We start from the raw sequence: 19,764 nt of genomic DNA on the forward strand, positions 1-19,764 counted from the left end.
CTTCCAGTAAATCATCCTTACAACTGTTCGATAAGGAGAAAAGGGGAAAAATAGTAATTCAATGTCTACAAAATGATGCAGTATGATATTTTTTTTAAACTTTGCTGGACTACTGAAAAGTACCTTAATGAAAAGAAAAAAAGGACAGTAAAGAGCAGCCTTTTAAAATATTCAATGGTTGTGTTATTTTAAGTCAGGGCATAATACATTGCCGGCCACCGTGGTGCGAGTGATAGTGTCTCAGCCTTTCATCTGGAGGTCCTGGGGTCAAATCCCGGTCAAGCATGGCCTTTTCATACACTATAAATCATTCATCTCATCCTCTGAAGCAATACCTAATGGTTGTACCAAAGGTTAAAAAAAAAACAAAAACAAAAAAAGAATAAAAAAAGCATAATACATTACAAAAAAAATCTTCAAGATTTTTCAGAGTTCTTAAAACCTTCATCTTCCTTCATCACAGTAAAAATAATCTTTCCTGAACTACTCTTATGACAAAACACTGTTTAAATTTCAGTAGAGAAAGAAAGATCGAGTAAACTTACTTTCTCTGATACTACCTTTATTACACACATTCGAGAAATAATGTTGAAGATATGGATCCAGATCTTCAGGAATTTGACCCTGATAACTCTGCCTTGAATACACTAATACTGAAAAACATAAGTCATAGCAAAATATGATAAAGTCATAGCAACAACGTATTATTTTTTGGCATTTTTTTTATTAAGGCTTACTTGATTTTATTACAAAAAAAGTATTACTTTTATTTGGATTTTTGTATTTAAAAATATATTCTCCTAGCTTGTTTAATTTAGGCTTTTGTGATAGTTTTATTATCTCAAAACTATATTATTAATACTGACAATTAAAATAAAATTTAAATGACTAAAAATTTAATAACATTATGATTATTTTTATTAATATTATAAATTGATTAACATTTAAATTAAGACTGAAGTCAGTATTAACTTGAGAAGCTAATAATATTATTTTTTTTGTAACATTAGTTTGTTTTTATATAAGTATATTTTATTTTTATAATCAGTTGTTATAGTATCCTAAATAAAATGTGTAGATTGTTTGAGGTTACTTAAAGTATGACATAAATACCATTTTTGATAGTTTTAAATAAAAAAATAATAGGTGGTCAAAAGGAGTTAAGTAAACAAATATTTGTTTCTAAGAATTCAGTACAGAAATACAAAAAAATTCATTACAAAATTTTTATAATACATCATTAAATCATAAATAGTTAATTATAAATAATTTTTTTGGAAAAATGATCAAACATTGATTTCTTTCTACGTATAAAAAAATATGGATTTTTGACTTAAGCCTTTTTTACCGTAAAAGCATGAAAGATTAATGCATTTATTATTGTAATGGTGTGTTAAAATGTTCGCTAGGTCTTAAATGATGATTTGTTTGAAATCTCAGTTTAAAAAAACTATTTATCATTTATGTGTTTACATAGTTTTAGAATTGCTATTAAAGTCTTAATAGTTGTTTTTCAGGTGTTTGAAAACAAGATAAACACTTATTTATCTGATGGAAGTAAAATGGTATACTATAAAAATTATAAAACAAAGGAGTTTGAAAAATATTCTTTCTCAACTCATCCAGTTATTAGGTATGATTGTTATAATGGGTGTTTCAAAAGGAAGCAACTTTTAGAATGTGAATATATAATTTAACGTATAGATAAATTTTGTTATTCTGATTATCAAAAGGCAACATGAACTAGAGGTCAGCCTGCACATAGCAGTTGAAATACTTAGTTGTTATGCACCAGTCCTACTTTAATATCTATTTTCTTGTTATGTCAGCTACGTTATTTTACTAGAATGTAACTTGCAATTGGGTAAGAAACAAGTTTCAGATGAAATTTCCTGGATATACAGTTGCCAGTAAGTAAAAAATATCATGTTTATATATATTTCATGAAAATGAGAGTGTGTCGAATCAAAATTATGCAGGAAACCATCTCCATTAACCATAGAAATTAAAAAAATGTAAATTTTAAAAATTGTTTAACTTGCTTGCCAGAATATCACTTAAAAAATTAACTTTACAGACCAAACTGCCAAAAGCTCCAACTGATTTGTGACTTTTAGAAAAAAGTTGAAGCCACATCTTTACTACATCAGTATTGTTTATTCAATAAAAGTACCAGATTAAAAAAAACATTTACAGTACTGTCATGGGTTCTGATTTTTTGTTGATGAAAGTGGGATTGAAGTGTTGAATCATATTTATTCGAGTGATGGCTTGTTGCACTTGCATGCCTGGGTAAACAGTCAAATTTGTTAATGGTGGAAATCCTTATGCTTTTCATTAAGAATCATTTAATATATATAAAATTCTCTTTGATACACAATCTCCTGTCACTATGTAATATGCCCCTTATTTCTTAAAAACTACAGAAACTGCAAGATTTATTATGATTTAATTTAACAGTTTATTGTACTGTTATAGGGAAATGAACAGGTTGTTGATTTCACCAAGTTGATGCTACCTGTCTTAAAGTTAGTCAAAATAACAGCTATATTGTAAGAATATTTATATCTGCTTGTAAAACGCTTGTAGCCTCCAAGATCTCCAGATATTTTACCATCAAATTTCCTCCTGTGGGTTTATTTAAATAATATAATTTTCCAGAATAATTTCCACTTGCTTGATAAACTATAAACTAAAATTGAAATATTGTTAAAAAAATTATAGAAAATAGCTGTAAACATTATGAAACAGGTAAAGAACCTATACTCAGGTCAGAGGAATACTCCCAACATCTGTGAAATCTTACATGAATATTTTTATAATTTGAATCTTTTGTAATGGAAAGATATTTCAAATATGCATTATCAAAATTTGTGTTCTTTTTGAAAACTTTTTTTATTACTGATATATTAATAAAAAAATTATATATATATTTATATATATGAATGTTATATATATATAATATATAGCAAGAGAGTGAGCAAGTGTATTTGTAAGTAAATAAGTAATATGTGTTTAATTATATATATAATGTATTTTTCTTTGATATTCACTGAACCAGTATGGTCAGATTGTTGTATCAGATCACACACAATAAAAACCAACATGGTACTGCCTTTTTTAGGTGTTTTAATAATTGTACTTAGAATGCCAGAAAATGTTAGTTACCCTATATTCCTGGTGGTAAGTGCTGCTGCAAGCCTACATGTGTCCGTTTCCATACCCTTTTTGAGGTTCTCTCCAATACTCTTCTTGGTTAAACCAGCTATGTCTTTAGTTACAGAAATATGCTTCTTATGAAGCGTGCTTAACATGTAAGAAGTGAATGAAGGAGTGAAGTAAATGTGGAGAGGTCAGGAAAGCAAAATTAGTTTCTTACAAAATCCTTTTTTGATCCGAAGAAAGGAAGAAATCTTAACATAAATTCTATGGCTAATTACATCACTTTAAAAGCACTATAAAACAAAAAAAAACTGTTTGCAGCAAGGATGCCTTTTTTTAGCGATAAGACCAGGGAATTAACCTGTAAAAAAAATTAATTCACTGTAATGGCAGACTGGTAAGAAAATTAATTATACTGTACTTGTATGCCAGTTTATTAATGCAGATTATGGTTATATTCTTCAATGAGCTGTGTAATTACATTGAAAACTATTGTAGTTCACATTGTAAACTGATATGAAAAGGAAGTAGTTGCTGGTTATAAAAAACTAAAAGTAATGATTTGATTGTGTTATGTCACTGCTGATGGAAATATTATATGTTGTCCATTACATCATGCATAGATAATGATTGCAAATGAAAGTGGATTTGATTAAATTAAAAAAATCCTTTTATAGGATCCAGTTTAAAAATGTACTTTATTTACTGTACGTGCTTAAAATATTATTGAACTAATCTTAATTGATTTTATTTTTATTGATTATTGCATGATTCCCAAACTGTGTGCCGCGGCCTAGGGGGCTGCGGCACACAGCTGGGCCATGGCCTCTTCACAGGGGTGCCGTAAAATATGGTAATAAGCATTTACAACTATTAATTTAATGTTAATAAAGTAAAAAAAATAATGAAGATACATGAGTTTTATTTATTTTTATATCTTACTTACAAGTAGTCATGCTTTTACTTAGGGTTGGGCACCATGGAAAAAGTTTAATTGAAAAAGGGTGCTGCAACTCGGAAAGGATGTCGCGACTCAGCAAAGTTTGGGAACCAGTGGATTATTGGATTGATTTAAATTGATTTTCCTTCAAGATAATAATTATTTTTGGATTTATTGCTTTTTTATTTTATTTTTCAAAAAGTAGTTTTTGAATTAAATTTGAAGTAATATGGTGCATACATTTTTTTAATGTGTATTTTGTTTTTGCTTTAGGGAAGAATTCATTAAAACAATTTCTGATGCATCATTACAAGACTTAATAGGTTATATGAAGTCATGGTCTGGATTTCAACGTCTTAAAAGTTGTTGTGGAGAAAATGCAGCCGATCAAGTAATTGCGGACTTTCAAAATGAGTTAGTATTTAATAATACAAGTTTATTTATCTGTTATTTTATCTGTTTTTTGCTCGATTGTAGTAATTGTTTTCTTTTTTTTTAAATAATTATAGGATGAAATAATTTAATAAAATGGTTGTTTTGGATAAAATATCCAAAATAATTTTTCAGAATTAGTGTTTTTGAAAATATTTTCATCGTCCTGTGAAATTAAAATATCAATGGAAGATTCCACTTAAGTCCTAGAGTTATGCAATCTGTATCTCAAACATCCCACTTAACCTTAAAGAGGTTAAAGAGATTTTAAAATGTAGCAATAGAATCTATATATTTTTACTGATGGGTTGGTTAAATGTGGCCATTTCAATCGTCTTCTTGATTCAAAGGAAGAGTCTACTTGGGAAAAAATTGTGGCCAGAAGCTATGGTAATACTTCCTAAGAGTTTTCACTGTATATTAGCAAGAAACATATTATGTTTTATGATGACCATCAATAATCATGTATAGGTTCTGAGGAAATCTAGGGATGGACTCAAGAGATGACATGTATCTCCTCACAAACTTTATCTAACCTGTTTAAAGATAAGCTTACGATATTTTGGTAATTTATAACCAGACTGATAGGCAGCTAACTTAGTTGTGGTAAGTTAAATCAGAATTTACCATAGCTGCAGCCTGACTTTGTAAGGATCATTTTCATGAATTATGTATTGTCTGAACATATGAACAGCATTAGTATCACAGCAGATATTCAGTAAAAATCTATAATGAAAAAATTATGAGTTCTGAATGGAGAATTTAAAATTCATTATTATATATGGGCAGTCCCTCAAGGGAAGAATTCAACAATTTTAAATGGGTGGGGTAAGATTGTGAGCCATCATTTTAAGTGCATTGTAAAACAAACATTTTATGTAAAATAGTTTCAAAACTGGTCCAGAGTTTCAAAAAGTAGTTTCAAAAGCTTACATAATTTAAAACTTTATATATATATTATATGAAATATAAACCACCAAAACACAGTAAGTTAAACTTACAATATTAATTTCCAGTAACCGGTTTTTGGGTTATCCCACGGCTTCAATTAAATTAAACTGTACATTAAATTCTATATATATTACATTACAATACTGTTATTAAATTAAATTAAAATAATTTGTTTTAAAGTAACAGATAGTGATAAAGTAATAGATTTAATATAAATTGAAGATGCAGGATACATCAAAAACCTGCTACTGTAAATTAATATGGTAAGTTTAACTTATCTAATTACTGTGTTTTGCTGGTTTATAATTCATATAATATTAAATTTTATTTATACAGTAGTCAGCATGTTAATGAATTATTTGAATATTGTTTGGAGTTGCCTCCATTTTCCCCATTACCAGTTTTTTTTCAATGAATGTATTATGTAGTTAACTCCTTTATTTTCTTGTAACTTCTAACATATAAAATATAATTGTAAAATATTAATAGTTTGAAAAAATTTTGTTTATTACAAATTAGAAAAAATAACATTTTATTAATGAAATTATGTATTTTAGAGTGAAAATAATAAAAGATAAGTTATAACAAATAATATTACTTTAATAATTTATTCATGTTATGAGTTTAACATCAAGAAATTAATTGCTTTTAATATATCATTTTTATACTTGATATTGTAGAATCTCATTTTGGCTGGCTTTCCTCTTTATTCATCTTCTTTCATTAAATCTCCTTTATTTTTATTAAAATACTTAAAATCAACTCTTTTACCCTTGGACTAATTTTCAGAATTAAAAAATTATATCTTTTCCCATTTTGTAGTTAAATTTCCAGTTATGTGATTTTTAAAGTTTTCATTTTTTTTACTGAAGAGAGAAAGAAAGAGATTATGATTCATTTAATTAATGTCTTCCCATTTGGTAAATACATTTCTATATATGATTTTAGGTCTTACTGATGTGAAAGTGGTATTAATTAATAGCACTTGAGATTTTATTTTATTTTTATACTAATTTATAGATTTTCAAACCTCAAATATCTCAATAAATATTTTACTGATTTCATCATTCAATTTTTATTATCTTCAGAAAGTTTCTGTAGGTTAATTTAATATTTTTCTGAAGTTCAAAAAAAAAAGTACGGAATCCTGAGATTAAGAAGGTAGAAGTCACGCATAGGTAAATTTTATTTCTCCCTACATGTCAGTTGGCAACACTGTACTCAAGGTTAGCAGATTTTTTTATGTTTAGCCTCTGGAACCACTGAAAGGTATTACTTAAGAGGATAAATGAATGTGATATGAATGAATGTAAATAAGTGTATTCTTGTACAGTCTCAGGTCAACCATTCTTGAGATGTGTAGTTAATTGAAACCCAACTAGCAAAGAACACCGGTATCCATGATCTAATATTCAAATCCTTATAAAAGTAACTGCATTTACTAGGATTTGAACCTTAGAACTCTCGACTTCGAAATCAGCTGATTTGCGATGACGAGTTTACTACTAGACCAGCCGGTTGGGCTAAGGTTAGCAGCTTGTAGAAGTCGAATTGTCCTTCTTATGGACTAGTGCTATACCAGTATAAATTTGTCTCAGTATAAATTGTGTTAACTATGTCGTTTTCCGAGGACGAACGTGTGTTTATTATTGAGACTTATTGCGCGTATAAATCCTATGAACGAGTGAAAGATGAGTTTCGGATAAAATTTCCCAATTCTTCAGTTCCTAATAAGTCGACAATATCACGTTTAATATATAGATTTCGTGAGACTGGGAGGATACATGATGGGAAAAGCACAGATCGACCATCACTGTTAACAGTATAAGTTCTGGAGGATGTGAAAGAACGTTTGACTCGCCCACCTAGAAAATCTCTCAGGAAGTTATCTTCACAGACTGGGCTTTCTCTACAGCTTTCAGGGGCACTCAAAAATTACAACGCATGCTTATCGTATCGGTGTCGTTTACAGTATTGTCAATGGTTTCGTTCTCTTGTTGATGACAACGGTATTGAAATTTTGGATCGTGTTTATTTCAGCGACGGGGCATGTTTCATTTGGATGGCTACATTAACAACCATAACTACCGAATGTGGAGCGCTGAAAATCCTCACGCGTTTCTTGAAACGTAAAGTTGGTGTTTGATGTGCGATCGATCTCCCGGCGTCGCATAAGAATGTTGGTTACAGCAGTATAACGCAGTGTCATACAGCTAATGAAACGCTGTTTATTTTGCGGGAATTTTTCGGCCATCGTTGATATCAAAAGGGTTGTGGCCCCCAAGATCCCCAGATCTTACATTAGCAGAATTTTTCCTTTGGAGTAACTTTTAAAAACAATCTTCATATACCTAATGAATTGAAGGCTAACACTGAAAGTGAGATTTCAAACATTACGTAAAGTGGCTGCAAATGTTATGAAACGTGTACGAACCTGCATAGGGATCACAGGAAATCGTTTTGAACAATCATTATAAAGTTATTAAGGGTAATTTGAATGTTGTATAAGTATTTTATTAACATTAATATTTTTGTAATAAATTCATATCCTCAAACAAAGGGGTTGTGTCCTTTTTGAAATAACCCATTATATTTTTCACTAATCTTCCAGTTTCTTGAGCCTTTAGTCAGTCAGTTGATTTCCAACCATCATGTAATTGTTGGATCTCAGCTATCATATAAGAAGTTAGTGGATTCAGCCATAGGAGCTTGTCAGATCCAACCACAGCTTGGTAGTAACACCAATCAAAAGAACTTCTGTGGTCTGATTTACAAATCTTAGAGTATATTTTTATAAGGACTTTTTTTTTTTAAGTGTAAAAGAATCAGATCAAGGCATAAGATATCTATTTTATTTCAAAATTAATTTTTTTTTAATGAATTAAGTATAAATAATACCAAATTAAAATTTTTCATTTTATCATGTAGTTTTCTGTCAGTAGGAGGAATCGCAGAGGAGAAACCACACATTTTTACAAAATTAAAATAACCATTTTTAAAAAAAGTAATATTGTAATTTTGCTTTTAATTCTTAATAATGCATATAGTAAATTGGAACAAAGCTCCTTTGTACTAGATCAGTAGATTTAACATTTTATTAAATTTGATATTAAAAAAAAAATTAACTTAGTACATCAAAATAAGTAATAAGAATATGAAATTTTAATCAAAATAGAAATAAAGTTAGAGAAGATGACATAAAAAACGTGTACTAGAATAAAATAGATAGAAGAAAAATAGAAAATGAAAAAAATTCAGACTAATTCAGAAAGGAATGAGAATAGGATGTAATTTGACCCTAATTGTTATGTAAGCAATGCAGGAATTGAAGGACAAATTTGAGAGTAAACTATGCAAAGAGAAAGGATAAGTCAAAATAATTTCAGAATGCTATTAATTTATTGCTAGGAGAAAAATCTGGAAAATAAAAAGAATTCATAAACAAAGAATGTAATTCAAACTAAAAAATTAATAAAATTAACTAAATTAAATATTAATAAAAAAAAAAGATTGTGAGGTGTGAGAGAAAAGAGGTTAATATGAAATATTAAAAAAAAGGATATGTATTATTCAGTAGAAGTTGGAGAATTTTGTTATCTAGCTACTAAAATTATAAAGAATTGATGATGATGTTAGAAACCAAATGCAGACTAGCACAAGCAAGTATAAATTTCATGGAGAAAATCAGCCAGTATCTAATAATATAAATTTAAAAATCAGAAAGATATTTTTTTTAAAATTGTGTAGGTTGTAATTCATTATGGTAGTGAAACATGAACAATAGGAAAAGAATAAAGGCCTTTGAAATGTGGTGTTACTGGAAAATGTTAAAAATTAGGTGGCTTAATAAAATAGAGAATGAAAAGGGCTTAAGACAGCTATATTTATATTTTTTCTTTTATATCTTTTATCTATCTTCAAATCTCTTTCCTTTAAGCTGAGGTAAATTCCAAAAATTGCAGGCAGCCATGTCGGTGAGTAAGGAACCTGCTGAAGTTATTCAATCCTGTATTTTGCCAAGAATCTGGATAAGTTGTGATGCATGGGCTGCAGTATTATCGTGATGAATCTTCCAATCGCCATTTTCCCAAAGCTGTGGTCTTCTGTAACAAACAGCGTCTCTTGGCCAACAAAGAATAGTTATGTAGTACTCTTTACTGACAGTTTGTCCTTGAGGAACATATTCATGATGAACCATGCCTTGATAGTTAAAAAATACTATCAGCATGACTATATTGTAATGAAAATTTATCATAATGCTATAATAGAGCTTCTGTATAGATAACACTAATAAACATCGTGACTTACAATACATGATTTTAAATCTAAACATAACTGTAAAATATCCTTCATTACAATCTGCAATCAGGCCTGTACCTCACAGTGAAATAATTTCAGTTCCTGAGCCACCATGAATGTATGTTTTGAAAGTAGCAATGAAGAATCAGGTAGTAATGAAGAGGACAACAATGATTTTGAATTATTTTCCAATAAGTCTCATCTTATATCACAAGGTGAATTAATTGACTTGGTTAGGGATTTAGATTTATCAAAAAATCAAGCTGAACTGTTAGGGTCAAGACTGCAAGGTTGGAGTTTACTTAAAAAAAAAAAAAAAAAAAATTTCAGGCTTTCGAAGCCAACAAAAAGAACTTTCTCAGTACTTTATTGATTGCACTTAGGAGAAGTTCATAAACCTGAAGACTGGTGCCTTTTCATAGATTTGTCCAAGTATAGTTTAAAAGTGGTTCTACTACACAACGGTAACAAATATCCTTCAATACTCATCGCATATGGTATTAATTTGAAAGAGACATACAATGTGATGAGATATTCTTGAAAAAACGAAATTTAAAAAATATAGCTGGAACATTTGTGGTGATTTGAAAGCTATATGCAGTTAGGCTACACTAATTACATGTGTTTTCTTTGTGAATGGGACAGCCGAGCTAGGGATAAACATTATGTTACCAAAGGGTGGAAGAAACGAGACAATTTAATTCCAAATGGGAAAAATATTATTCATGAGCCCTTAGTTGAACCCAAAAAATATTTTTACCCCCTCTCCATACTAAGCTAGGACTGATGAAAAATTCTGTAAAAGCAATGAAGAAGCGTATTCCTGGATCTTTGTACAACAGGCAGAAATTTCCAAATGTAAGTGAAGGAAAAATTAAAGAAGAAATATTTGTTGGTACTCAAATAAGAGAGTTGGTCAAAGATGATGTATTTAACTCAATGTTAAATAATGTAGAAAGTGCAGTTTGGGCTTCATTTAAAGACGTTTGCAAAAGTTTTCTCGGCAAACAAAAATCCGACAATTAACACAATATTGTAAATCAACTTCTTACTTCATACAGAGCTCTGGGATGTAATATATCTGTGAAAATACATTTTCTCCACTCACATCTGGAGGTTTTCTCAGACAACCTCAGAGACAAGTGACAAACATGGTGAATGTTTTCAGCAAGACATTTGGTGATGGAAAGCCGCTATAAAGGAAAATGTAGTTCTAACATCTAGCCGATTACTCTTGGACATTAATCCGGGATGTGCCTGAGGCTATTTATAAAAGAAAAGGATCAGCAAAATCATTCTAACACAGGTATGGCCGTGCAAAATTATAAATTTTACAGATTTTAACTATATTTTCCCTTAATTTTTTTTTAAGCATAATTTATTTAAAACTAAGGGTGATAGAAAAATTGTATTTACAGATCTCTAATGTATATAAAAAAGCAATTCAAGAAATGGTACCACACTTAAAGTATCATTAAAAAACCTTTTTTTTGTCTATCAGTGTAGTAGACGCTGTAATAGTTTCAAGTAGAAGTAATCTCTGTTTGAAAAGAGCATGGTGATTTATTCTCAATCTTTCTGTTAAACATACGGGTGGCTGATGACAAAGATAGGGTTGTTTAATACTCAGAAATAACATCTCAAGATATGAATTGACTATTAACATTTTTTAAAGAAATAAGATCCCAATACTCCTTTTTTTGTGAGCATATTGAAAAGTTGAATTCTACATACATTAAATTAACTGCTTCCTCCATAACTACCAGGGATTTTCATTATACCAGTAATCAAGTATATGAAACTATTGGAGACATTTTGCATTTTTACAAACATGCTCAGTTTGAGGTGAATTGGAGAACCAAAACATTCACAAGATTCTTAATGGTAGCAGCAGTTTATTTTATTATAGCACCATCAGTCTCATATAAAAACTCATATATGCTTATTTACTTAAAATGCCCCCTTTATTTTAAATAGACATGCGTACAAAAAAAATTGAACATTTCAAATAATTATATCAACTAACCCAAAATTTCCTTCCTCTTACAGAATTTAAATTTTCATAAAGGAAAACTGACTTTTAGCTAGAAGTCGTATATACATATGTTTACAGTTGTACTTACGTTCAAACTACTTTGGTTTATGAGTTATGAAAGGTCTTATTTTTAAATTGTCACCAAATCATTTAAAAAATTTTCTCACTGATTGATTTAAAATACAATTAAAAGATTTTCTTTTACAGAAACAATATTACTCTTGTTAATGAATTTTTAAGTAATTTTAATTAAAAGATTGTTTGATTTTCTGCATCACTTTCAAAATTTTACATAAATATGTTATTAAATAACTGTCATTAATGCCTTTTGAATTATGAATTAATTTGTAGCTGTTTTTAAAAATGTATTATCTATTTAGTTTAACATTATTTTTAGTTTATATTTGAAATTATTAATATGGGTTTTAATCACATCTATTTTTAATATCTTTAATCGCATTTATTTATATTATTTTATAATTAATCATGTATTTTTAATTTTGTTCTTATCAAGATTTTCCTATAATTTTCCTTTATCTATATGAGAAAATGTAATGCTCATTTAAAGACTAATTTATTTGTGTAAATAGTGGATTTTTGCTACAGGTGTCTCGAAAAGGCAAATAGATTTTTCAAAAAAAATTATAAAATCCTCATTTTAAAATACCATCAACTATTTACTAGCCTAAAAAATAATTTAAATAAATAAATACAGTTTAAGAGAATATTACTTAAATAAACTCTAATTTGAATTTTTTATGAATAAAATATTTCAATCTTTCTATATCCAGTGGTTGGCAATAAGTGTAGCTGGATTTCAATAGAAGTTCTTCAAAACTTTTACTTGTGATGCTTCCAATACCATAATCATTCTACAGAAACTCCCATTTTAAAATTATTTGGTGTTCAACTAGCTTTACTAAAAATAAACAATTTGTTTAATTTATCTGTAGATGAGGCCGTGTAATTATGATGGAATTCTGATGTAGAATTCAATGTCTGTCTATACCATTGATTCCCAAAGTGGTCCAGGTGGAACCCCAGGGGTCCACGGGAGACTCGACGGAGGTCTACGTTGGCGTGACAAAAAAATGGGGGGTTCACAATTCGTAAGCGGGGGTCCACGAAAATTCATCTGGTTTCGATAGTGAAGAACTAAAATGTTGGCTTGACTTTGCGAATCAATCTAGGTAGATAATGTTTTGAGAAGCTCAGCGACTGTTACTTGTAAAAACTTGCATATTCCATATTCAGTACAACGAACGTGTCGAAACTTGCAAAGCGCCGCCGCCGCCGCCGTCCGCAACGCTTGTTCAGACGTGTAAAGGGACGAAATACGACTTGTGGTGTGTGTGCTAGCAATCTTGCATGAACTTGTTTGATTCTTCACTAATATAAATACGATTGCCAAGGATAAACGTTACTCATTTGTTTCCGGAATTTCGAAAAGAAAAGTAAAGTGAATAGATGTTAGCGTTTGCCAGTATCGGAAAAAGTAGTAAGTACTTACCTGCTTTTTTGTTATACTAACTTTTATTTCATTTATTGTTTATTTATTTGACAATTTATTGTACACGTCAGTAAACAAAAAATGCACAAATTACAAAAAATACGTAGGTACAAAAGGCGAGGCTTATTCCTAAAAGAAATCTCGTCCAACCCACCTGCGATAAAGATATATTTATGTTGTAATAAGTATATTTGTAATGTTTGCGTGTAGTAGGTACGTATTAAAAATTAAATACCGAACAGAGCCATTATTAGAGACTTCCCTAAAAGAACAGAAAGCCGAGAAAGGTTGAACTTTTTGTCCCTACATTATTAGTAATATTTTTTTTACCCGACTGTGTGGTGGTTCACTAATAATTATATAAATTTATACAACGTGTTACAGAATAAGGGTAAAAACCGGGAAATTTTATGTTCAGGATCAGTTTTTAAGTCGATTCTAATAGTTTGTTTTTGTATATCTGAAAAAAAATTACAAAAGTTAATAAAAAATCACTAAAAAGTGGTCAAATCACAATATTGAAACGTTGCGCGCGGCGCGGTCAAAACCGCGGGGGCTACGCTACCTACGCGACATCACAATACTGTAATGTGACCACTTTTTACTGTCTCCGTTTAAGGATTTATTAATTTTTGGTCAAAATTTTTTTTCAGATATATAAAAAAACTATTGGAATCGACTTAAAAACTGATCCTGAACATACCATTTTTCGGTTGTAACCCTTATTCTGTAACACGTTGTATATTTTCATTAATTGTATCTGTCTTTACATATTCGTAACGTGCATCAAAGTAATAAATAAATGATTAAAATTGCAGAGTTGTGATATCAAAATATTGGTTATTTAAAAGTATTTTCTAGAGAATTTACAGAAATATATCAAAATATAATTAATGAAAAAATGTTTTACATCACATTAAAATCGGTTCAGCCATTTTCATAAAACTTTATTATGGATCTTACCGATTTATTGCTTTTAATAATTAGAATCAGTTTGCCGCTGGTACTTTATTTCATTGCAATAATTAATTAATCCTATTCTGTTAAAATAGTCATATCCTGTTAAGTAAGACCGTCTTGAGGTTACTAAAACAAAGTTTTTTTTTATTTACCGGTAGGTAACTGATACGAAACATGGCTGAATCTAAGAAGAAATGTCGACTGTACAGTGTTGATTATTTAAAATTTGGATTTCTTCCATCAAAGACAGACAAGCGATTGCCTATATGCCTTTTGTGCAGCAAAATTTTGAGCAATGACTTTATGAAACCATCGAAGCTCGAAGATCATCTAAGAAGGTGTCATCCTGATAAAATAGGTTAAGATTTGAAATATTTTCAAACATTGAAGGAAAAATATGAAAAGAGACCTACCGTGCACACTATGTTCGCTTCATATTTCATTACTTATAGCGAAATCTGGAAAACCGCACACCATTGGAGAACAGTTAATTTTACCCGCTGTTGAGGAGGTTTTAAAAACTGTTCTGCACAAATCTCCATTTGACATACTCAACACTGTAACAACACTGTACAAAGACGTATTGGTGAAATGAGCTCTGATATTGAAAGTTTCTTGTGTAATTATCTGCAAACAACTCATTTTTCTATTCAACTGGACGAGTCAACTTTACCTAGTAATGAAGCATTATTATTGGCATATGTTCGATTTGTTATGGGCGAAGAAATTCATGAAGAGCTACTATTCGCGAAAACTTTGGAGACGGACACTAAAGGTGAATCAATATTTAATGTACTGAGTGATTTTTTAACGAAAAATCAATTCCATTCACAAACGCCATTTCGGTGGCAACAGATGGAGCTCCTGCCATGGTCGGGCGATATCGTTGGTTTATAAGCCATCTTAAAAGAATTATACCAGAGGTAACTGCAATTCACTGTGTCATCCACCGACAATACCTAGTAGTGAAAAATCTGAGTGATAGATTGCACCAATCGCTTCAACTTGTAATTAATGCTGTTAACAAGATAAGAAGCAATGCATTGAATACGCGTTTATTTGTCCAATTGTGCGATGAAAATGATGAAGACTTCCAACGATTGCTCTTACATACTGAAGTACGCTGGTTGTCGAAAGGTGCATGTTTAACAAGATTTTACTCACTTTTTGAATCAGTTTTAGAGTTTCTGGAAGGTAAAGATTCAGATTTAAAAGAAAACCTGATCACTTTGAAAGCTGACATCGCGTATTTGACAGATTTGTTCAAAAAATTTAATGACATTAACTTACAATTACAAGGGGACAGTCTCAATTTAATAAAAACAAAGGGTGTAATTTCAGCTTTTTTTAGAAAATTGAAATTTATCGGCGCGTATTTTTCCAGTTTTCAAAATTGTCACAGGTAGAATGCCTTGATGAGGATATTCAGACATACGTTCAATATTTAATTGCCCTGCATGATGACTTCAAAATCAGATTTGAAGATATTCTGACGATGGAAATACCACCATGGATCATAAATCCATTTGATGAAACGGAAGTGGAGAATGTAATATTACAAGAGGAGCTCCTCAAGCTTAGCAATAATGAGAAGCTGAAGGTGAAATTAAAAAGAGGGTATCAAACATTTTGGCTGCAGGCAGAAATACCAGAAAAATATCCTGGACTGTGGGGAATTGTGAGAAAGCTTTTGATAGCATTTCCCTCGTCATATCTTGTCAAAAAAAGTTTTAGGGTCGTTACAAACCTTTTATCAAAAAAAAGGAGCAGATTCAATATCACAGAACGGGGAGATTTGCGCTTATTCCTAACAAAACTCCAAATATTGATAATTTGCTGTCAATCCATCAAGTACATCCCTCCCATTAAAATTGTAACTATTTTGTGATTGTCATTGTAGAAGTTACATTACGTTATTAATGTTTAATTTTAATTATATTACGACGATTTTATTATATTACATTGCAGTATGATAACAATAATAATTAATAGTGTAATGATATTACATATTTGAATAAATGCAACACAAAAAAATATACTATTTTTCTTTTGCTTTTTACCACTCTGAATGGGAAGTTTTCTAAATAAAATAAGTGAGAATTGATTGCTTTCTTGTGCTGTGAGTAGATGTCAAAAATGTAAAGTTGGATGGAAGCATTTTTTTTGATTGGCCAACTTTACTTTTTTGACATCCACTCACAGCACAGTGAATCAAAAATTAACCAATCAATTCTCACTTTTTTTTCGAAAGCTGTCAGTTCGTGGAACTCAGCTGTAATGCAAATTTTCATAGTTAGATCTAATCTTCACATTTTCCGTCGACTGGAAATATGGTAGGAATGTAGCTGCAGGGGGTCCACCGGAACCAGCAAAATCTTAACAGTGGGCTATGAGAAAAATAAGTTTGGGAACCTCTGGTCTTACTTTCTGCTATAGTCAAAATATTTGACCATAAAAATGTCTGATTTATTAACAAATTTTTTATGTATTTGTTCAAAATTCTACCATCATATTTTTCATCCTTATTTTAAATATAAGAAAATTAAACTTCATTAATCTTAAATTAGTATACCACTATATTTTAACAAACCAAGGTGACTATTTGAACATATTCTAACAGTAAATAGTTTTTATATTTTACCTAATATTTTTCTTGATTTCAGAATAATGTCAACAATAGAAGAGAACAGAAAACCAGAACATGTCAAACTAGCAATTTCATTTAAGTATTTTTTGTTACTTGGACGTAATGATTGAACATCTATTTTAATATTTTATATAGTATTAATCACACTACATTCATTATAATGTGATCGGTAATAAACATATTTTATTATGTATAGAAAAAGTAACATTTTTTATACCAGAATCTTTTCTTTAGTTTGCTGTAATTATTTGCTTTTTGTTTTGTCAGCATGTTGTTTCATGAATACTTTTTTTTTGGTTTGTTTTACCTCCGGGTCCGCAGTCAGGCAATTATTCTGCAGAGGATGAGATGAATGTTTTTTAGCGTGTGTGAAAAATGCCATGCCTGACCGGGATTTGAACCCAGGACCCCGAGTGAAAGGCCGAGATGCTACCACTCGCACCATGGAGGCCAGCATTTCATGAAAACCTGGTCAGATTAAACTTAAATTTTAAAAGTAATAACTTCTGATCAGAAAATGGCTGGTTTTGATGTAAAATAGTCTTTTGAAGGTATACTTAAACATAACAAATAGGTTTAAGTAAATAATATATGAATGAAGAACCATGTGATGGAATCAGATCAGCTGAGAGATGGTACTTTATTAAATTTAATAAGGTATGACTTATGATGGTTCTGGCTTTAGAAGTGAGGTGTAAGTATCACTTAAGATAAGTCATGCAAATCAGATTATTGGATTGAGGTATCGGCAGTCAGTAAAAGGTTACACAAAAAGAAATACAATAAGTGATGAGAAGAATAGGGCAGAGTTAACAGTATGATTGCTTAATCAAATAGTACAGACAGAGGTGAATACAGTCAAAACATCTATTAAGATTGAAGTTTTTGATGCATTCATCAAACAGACCAGATCTTGCAGCGACTACTGTTTTATATGAAGGTAAAAGAACAGCTAACAGACATTCAGAATTTGATTCTTGTACGAGGTGGAGCTTTGCCTCACTTAGACATAGAAATTAAAAATTATCTGGGTGAACATCTTCCAATAGGTTGGATTGTCTAAGTGACTGATGAAAACATGGTGTTAAGTACCAAGAAGTTCTGACTTGCCATGCTACTACTTTTCAGTTAAACATAAAACTATATGCAAGAGATTATACAGACTTCTATAATGTTAACATCCAGAAATTTACTCCCAGGCTCACAAAACTATCAAGATACATGATGACTATATTGAAAAACAAATAAACATTTGTTCTAATGTAACAAACTCAAAAATAAAGTACTACAAAAATATTTTTGGATCTTTATATCATTACTTTCTGAAAAGCTAAAGTAAAATATACAATATATAAAATATTGAAACATTTCATTTCTTTAATTATTGTTTTAATTGAAACATGTTTCATTTTTTAAATTATAAGTAGATGATATGGATTAAAATTTGTGTAGCGCATTGTTTTTCTAAAAGGAATATTTTTTGTGACAGAACATAAGTTTGTACAAAATAATCTTGTACATATGTTGTGTGGTATAGCTGTACTAGTGATAAGTGATAAAAGCAAAAGGTATCCCATACCACGCTTACAAGGGAAAGTGAGGAGTGAAGTGACTTCCTGTTGTCTTTACCAAGCAGAATATTTTGTTGAATGTCAAAGTGAAGGTGATATTGTGCTCTGTAAGTGAAATTGATACTTTCACTCTGTTCACTATAGTAAATATATAGTGAAAATAATTTCTCACAGAAAAATAGCTGATAAGTGTGACATGTACCTCTAATGCTTTCCATGTGTCATAGCCACAAATAAGGTTGTGGTGGATAGCATAAAGTGACATATTGATTAACCCTTTCTCTGGAAAGTGGTACATTCATATACACATTGTCACAAACATACACTGCAGTAGGAAAATAAATAATTTAAAAAATAAAACAACAAAGATTATGTTAAGACAGTTTATAATTAGGCACATTTTACAGAAGACATTAAAGGTGACATAATAGGCAACAGTTTTATTTTAATTGAAAGATAATTTTAAACGCTACATTAAGTATAATTAATAGAATTGTAAATTTTAAATATCTTTTCAAAGAGAAATAAAATGTATATATTTTAAGTAGTTCAATACATTACTACGTAAGAATCTCTTTTTATAACATTAATATTTAAATATTAAATATACAATGAATAGAAAGAAGTTTAGTAAAATCTTATATTACTACAAATTCATCTATTATAATAGCATTTATTGATGAGAGAAAATTGTTTTTATGATAAATGTATTAAAATGATATATACAAGGTAATAAAAACTTTCACGAAAAAAAAATTTAAAGAACTTAAACTAAAAAATATTTAATTTAATTAGTCGGTCAATAGTAATAACGTTTACCATTCATTGTAAGCAAGTTAAAAAAAAGCAATTGCTCAAATGGTCTCAATGGTCCTTATACTGTAACATATTAAAAACATATGTATTACAAACATTGCCCAGCTTTAACTGAAAAACATCTCAAGTCCAAGGTGGATTTTTTTGCAACCACTAGATTAAAAACAAGAGCTTCTAAACAGGTCAATGAACAAAGTCAAAATATACAAATACATGTGAAAAATTAACCATTCAGGCTCCAAAATCTTTACTATATTATTGAAGGAGATTAAACTTAGACATACACAAATACAGTTCTCCATTACATTATATTTAATTAGGTGTATCATGTAGATTAAATAAAAATAAGATGCAAAAATTTATTTTATACAAAAATCTGAGAAAAAAAATTAAATTTTATAAGGGATCATTAAAAAGATGTCATGCTTTTAAGAAGGGTTT

General features: G+C 29.8%; 1 protein-coding gene across 4 annotated transcripts in view; it reads left to right on the forward strand.

The window, feature by feature from the left end:
* LOC142319058 (putative methyltransferase DDB_G0268948) overlaps positions 1-17,131 on the forward strand; it is an 80,889-nt gene extending 63,758 nt beyond the window's left edge. For 3 of the 4 annotated variants that reach the window (XM_075355911.1, XM_075355912.1, XM_075355910.1), the window contains exons 5-7: positions 1,518-1,633; positions 4,376-4,516; positions 16,953-17,131. In XM_075355911.1, the coding sequence (XP_075212026.1) occupies positions 1,518-1,633; positions 4,376-4,516; positions 16,953-17,046 (351 nt within the window). In that variant the 3' untranslated portion in view covers positions 17,047-17,131. Of the gene's footprint in view, positions 1-1,517; positions 1,634-4,375; positions 4,517-10,952; positions 11,091-16,952 lie in introns of all 4 variants that reach the window. The other variant, XR_012755100.1, reaches the window with a different exon arrangement.
* The last annotated feature ends 2,633 nt before the right edge of the window (positions 17,132-19,764 follow it).

The sequence above is a fragment of the Lycorma delicatula genome, chromosome 2, assembly GCF_047948215.1.
Source record: "Lycorma delicatula isolate Av1 chromosome 2, ASM4794821v1, whole genome shotgun sequence".
In the NCBI taxonomy this organism is placed as follows: Eukaryota; Metazoa; Arthropoda; class Insecta; order Hemiptera; family Fulgoridae; genus Lycorma; species Lycorma delicatula.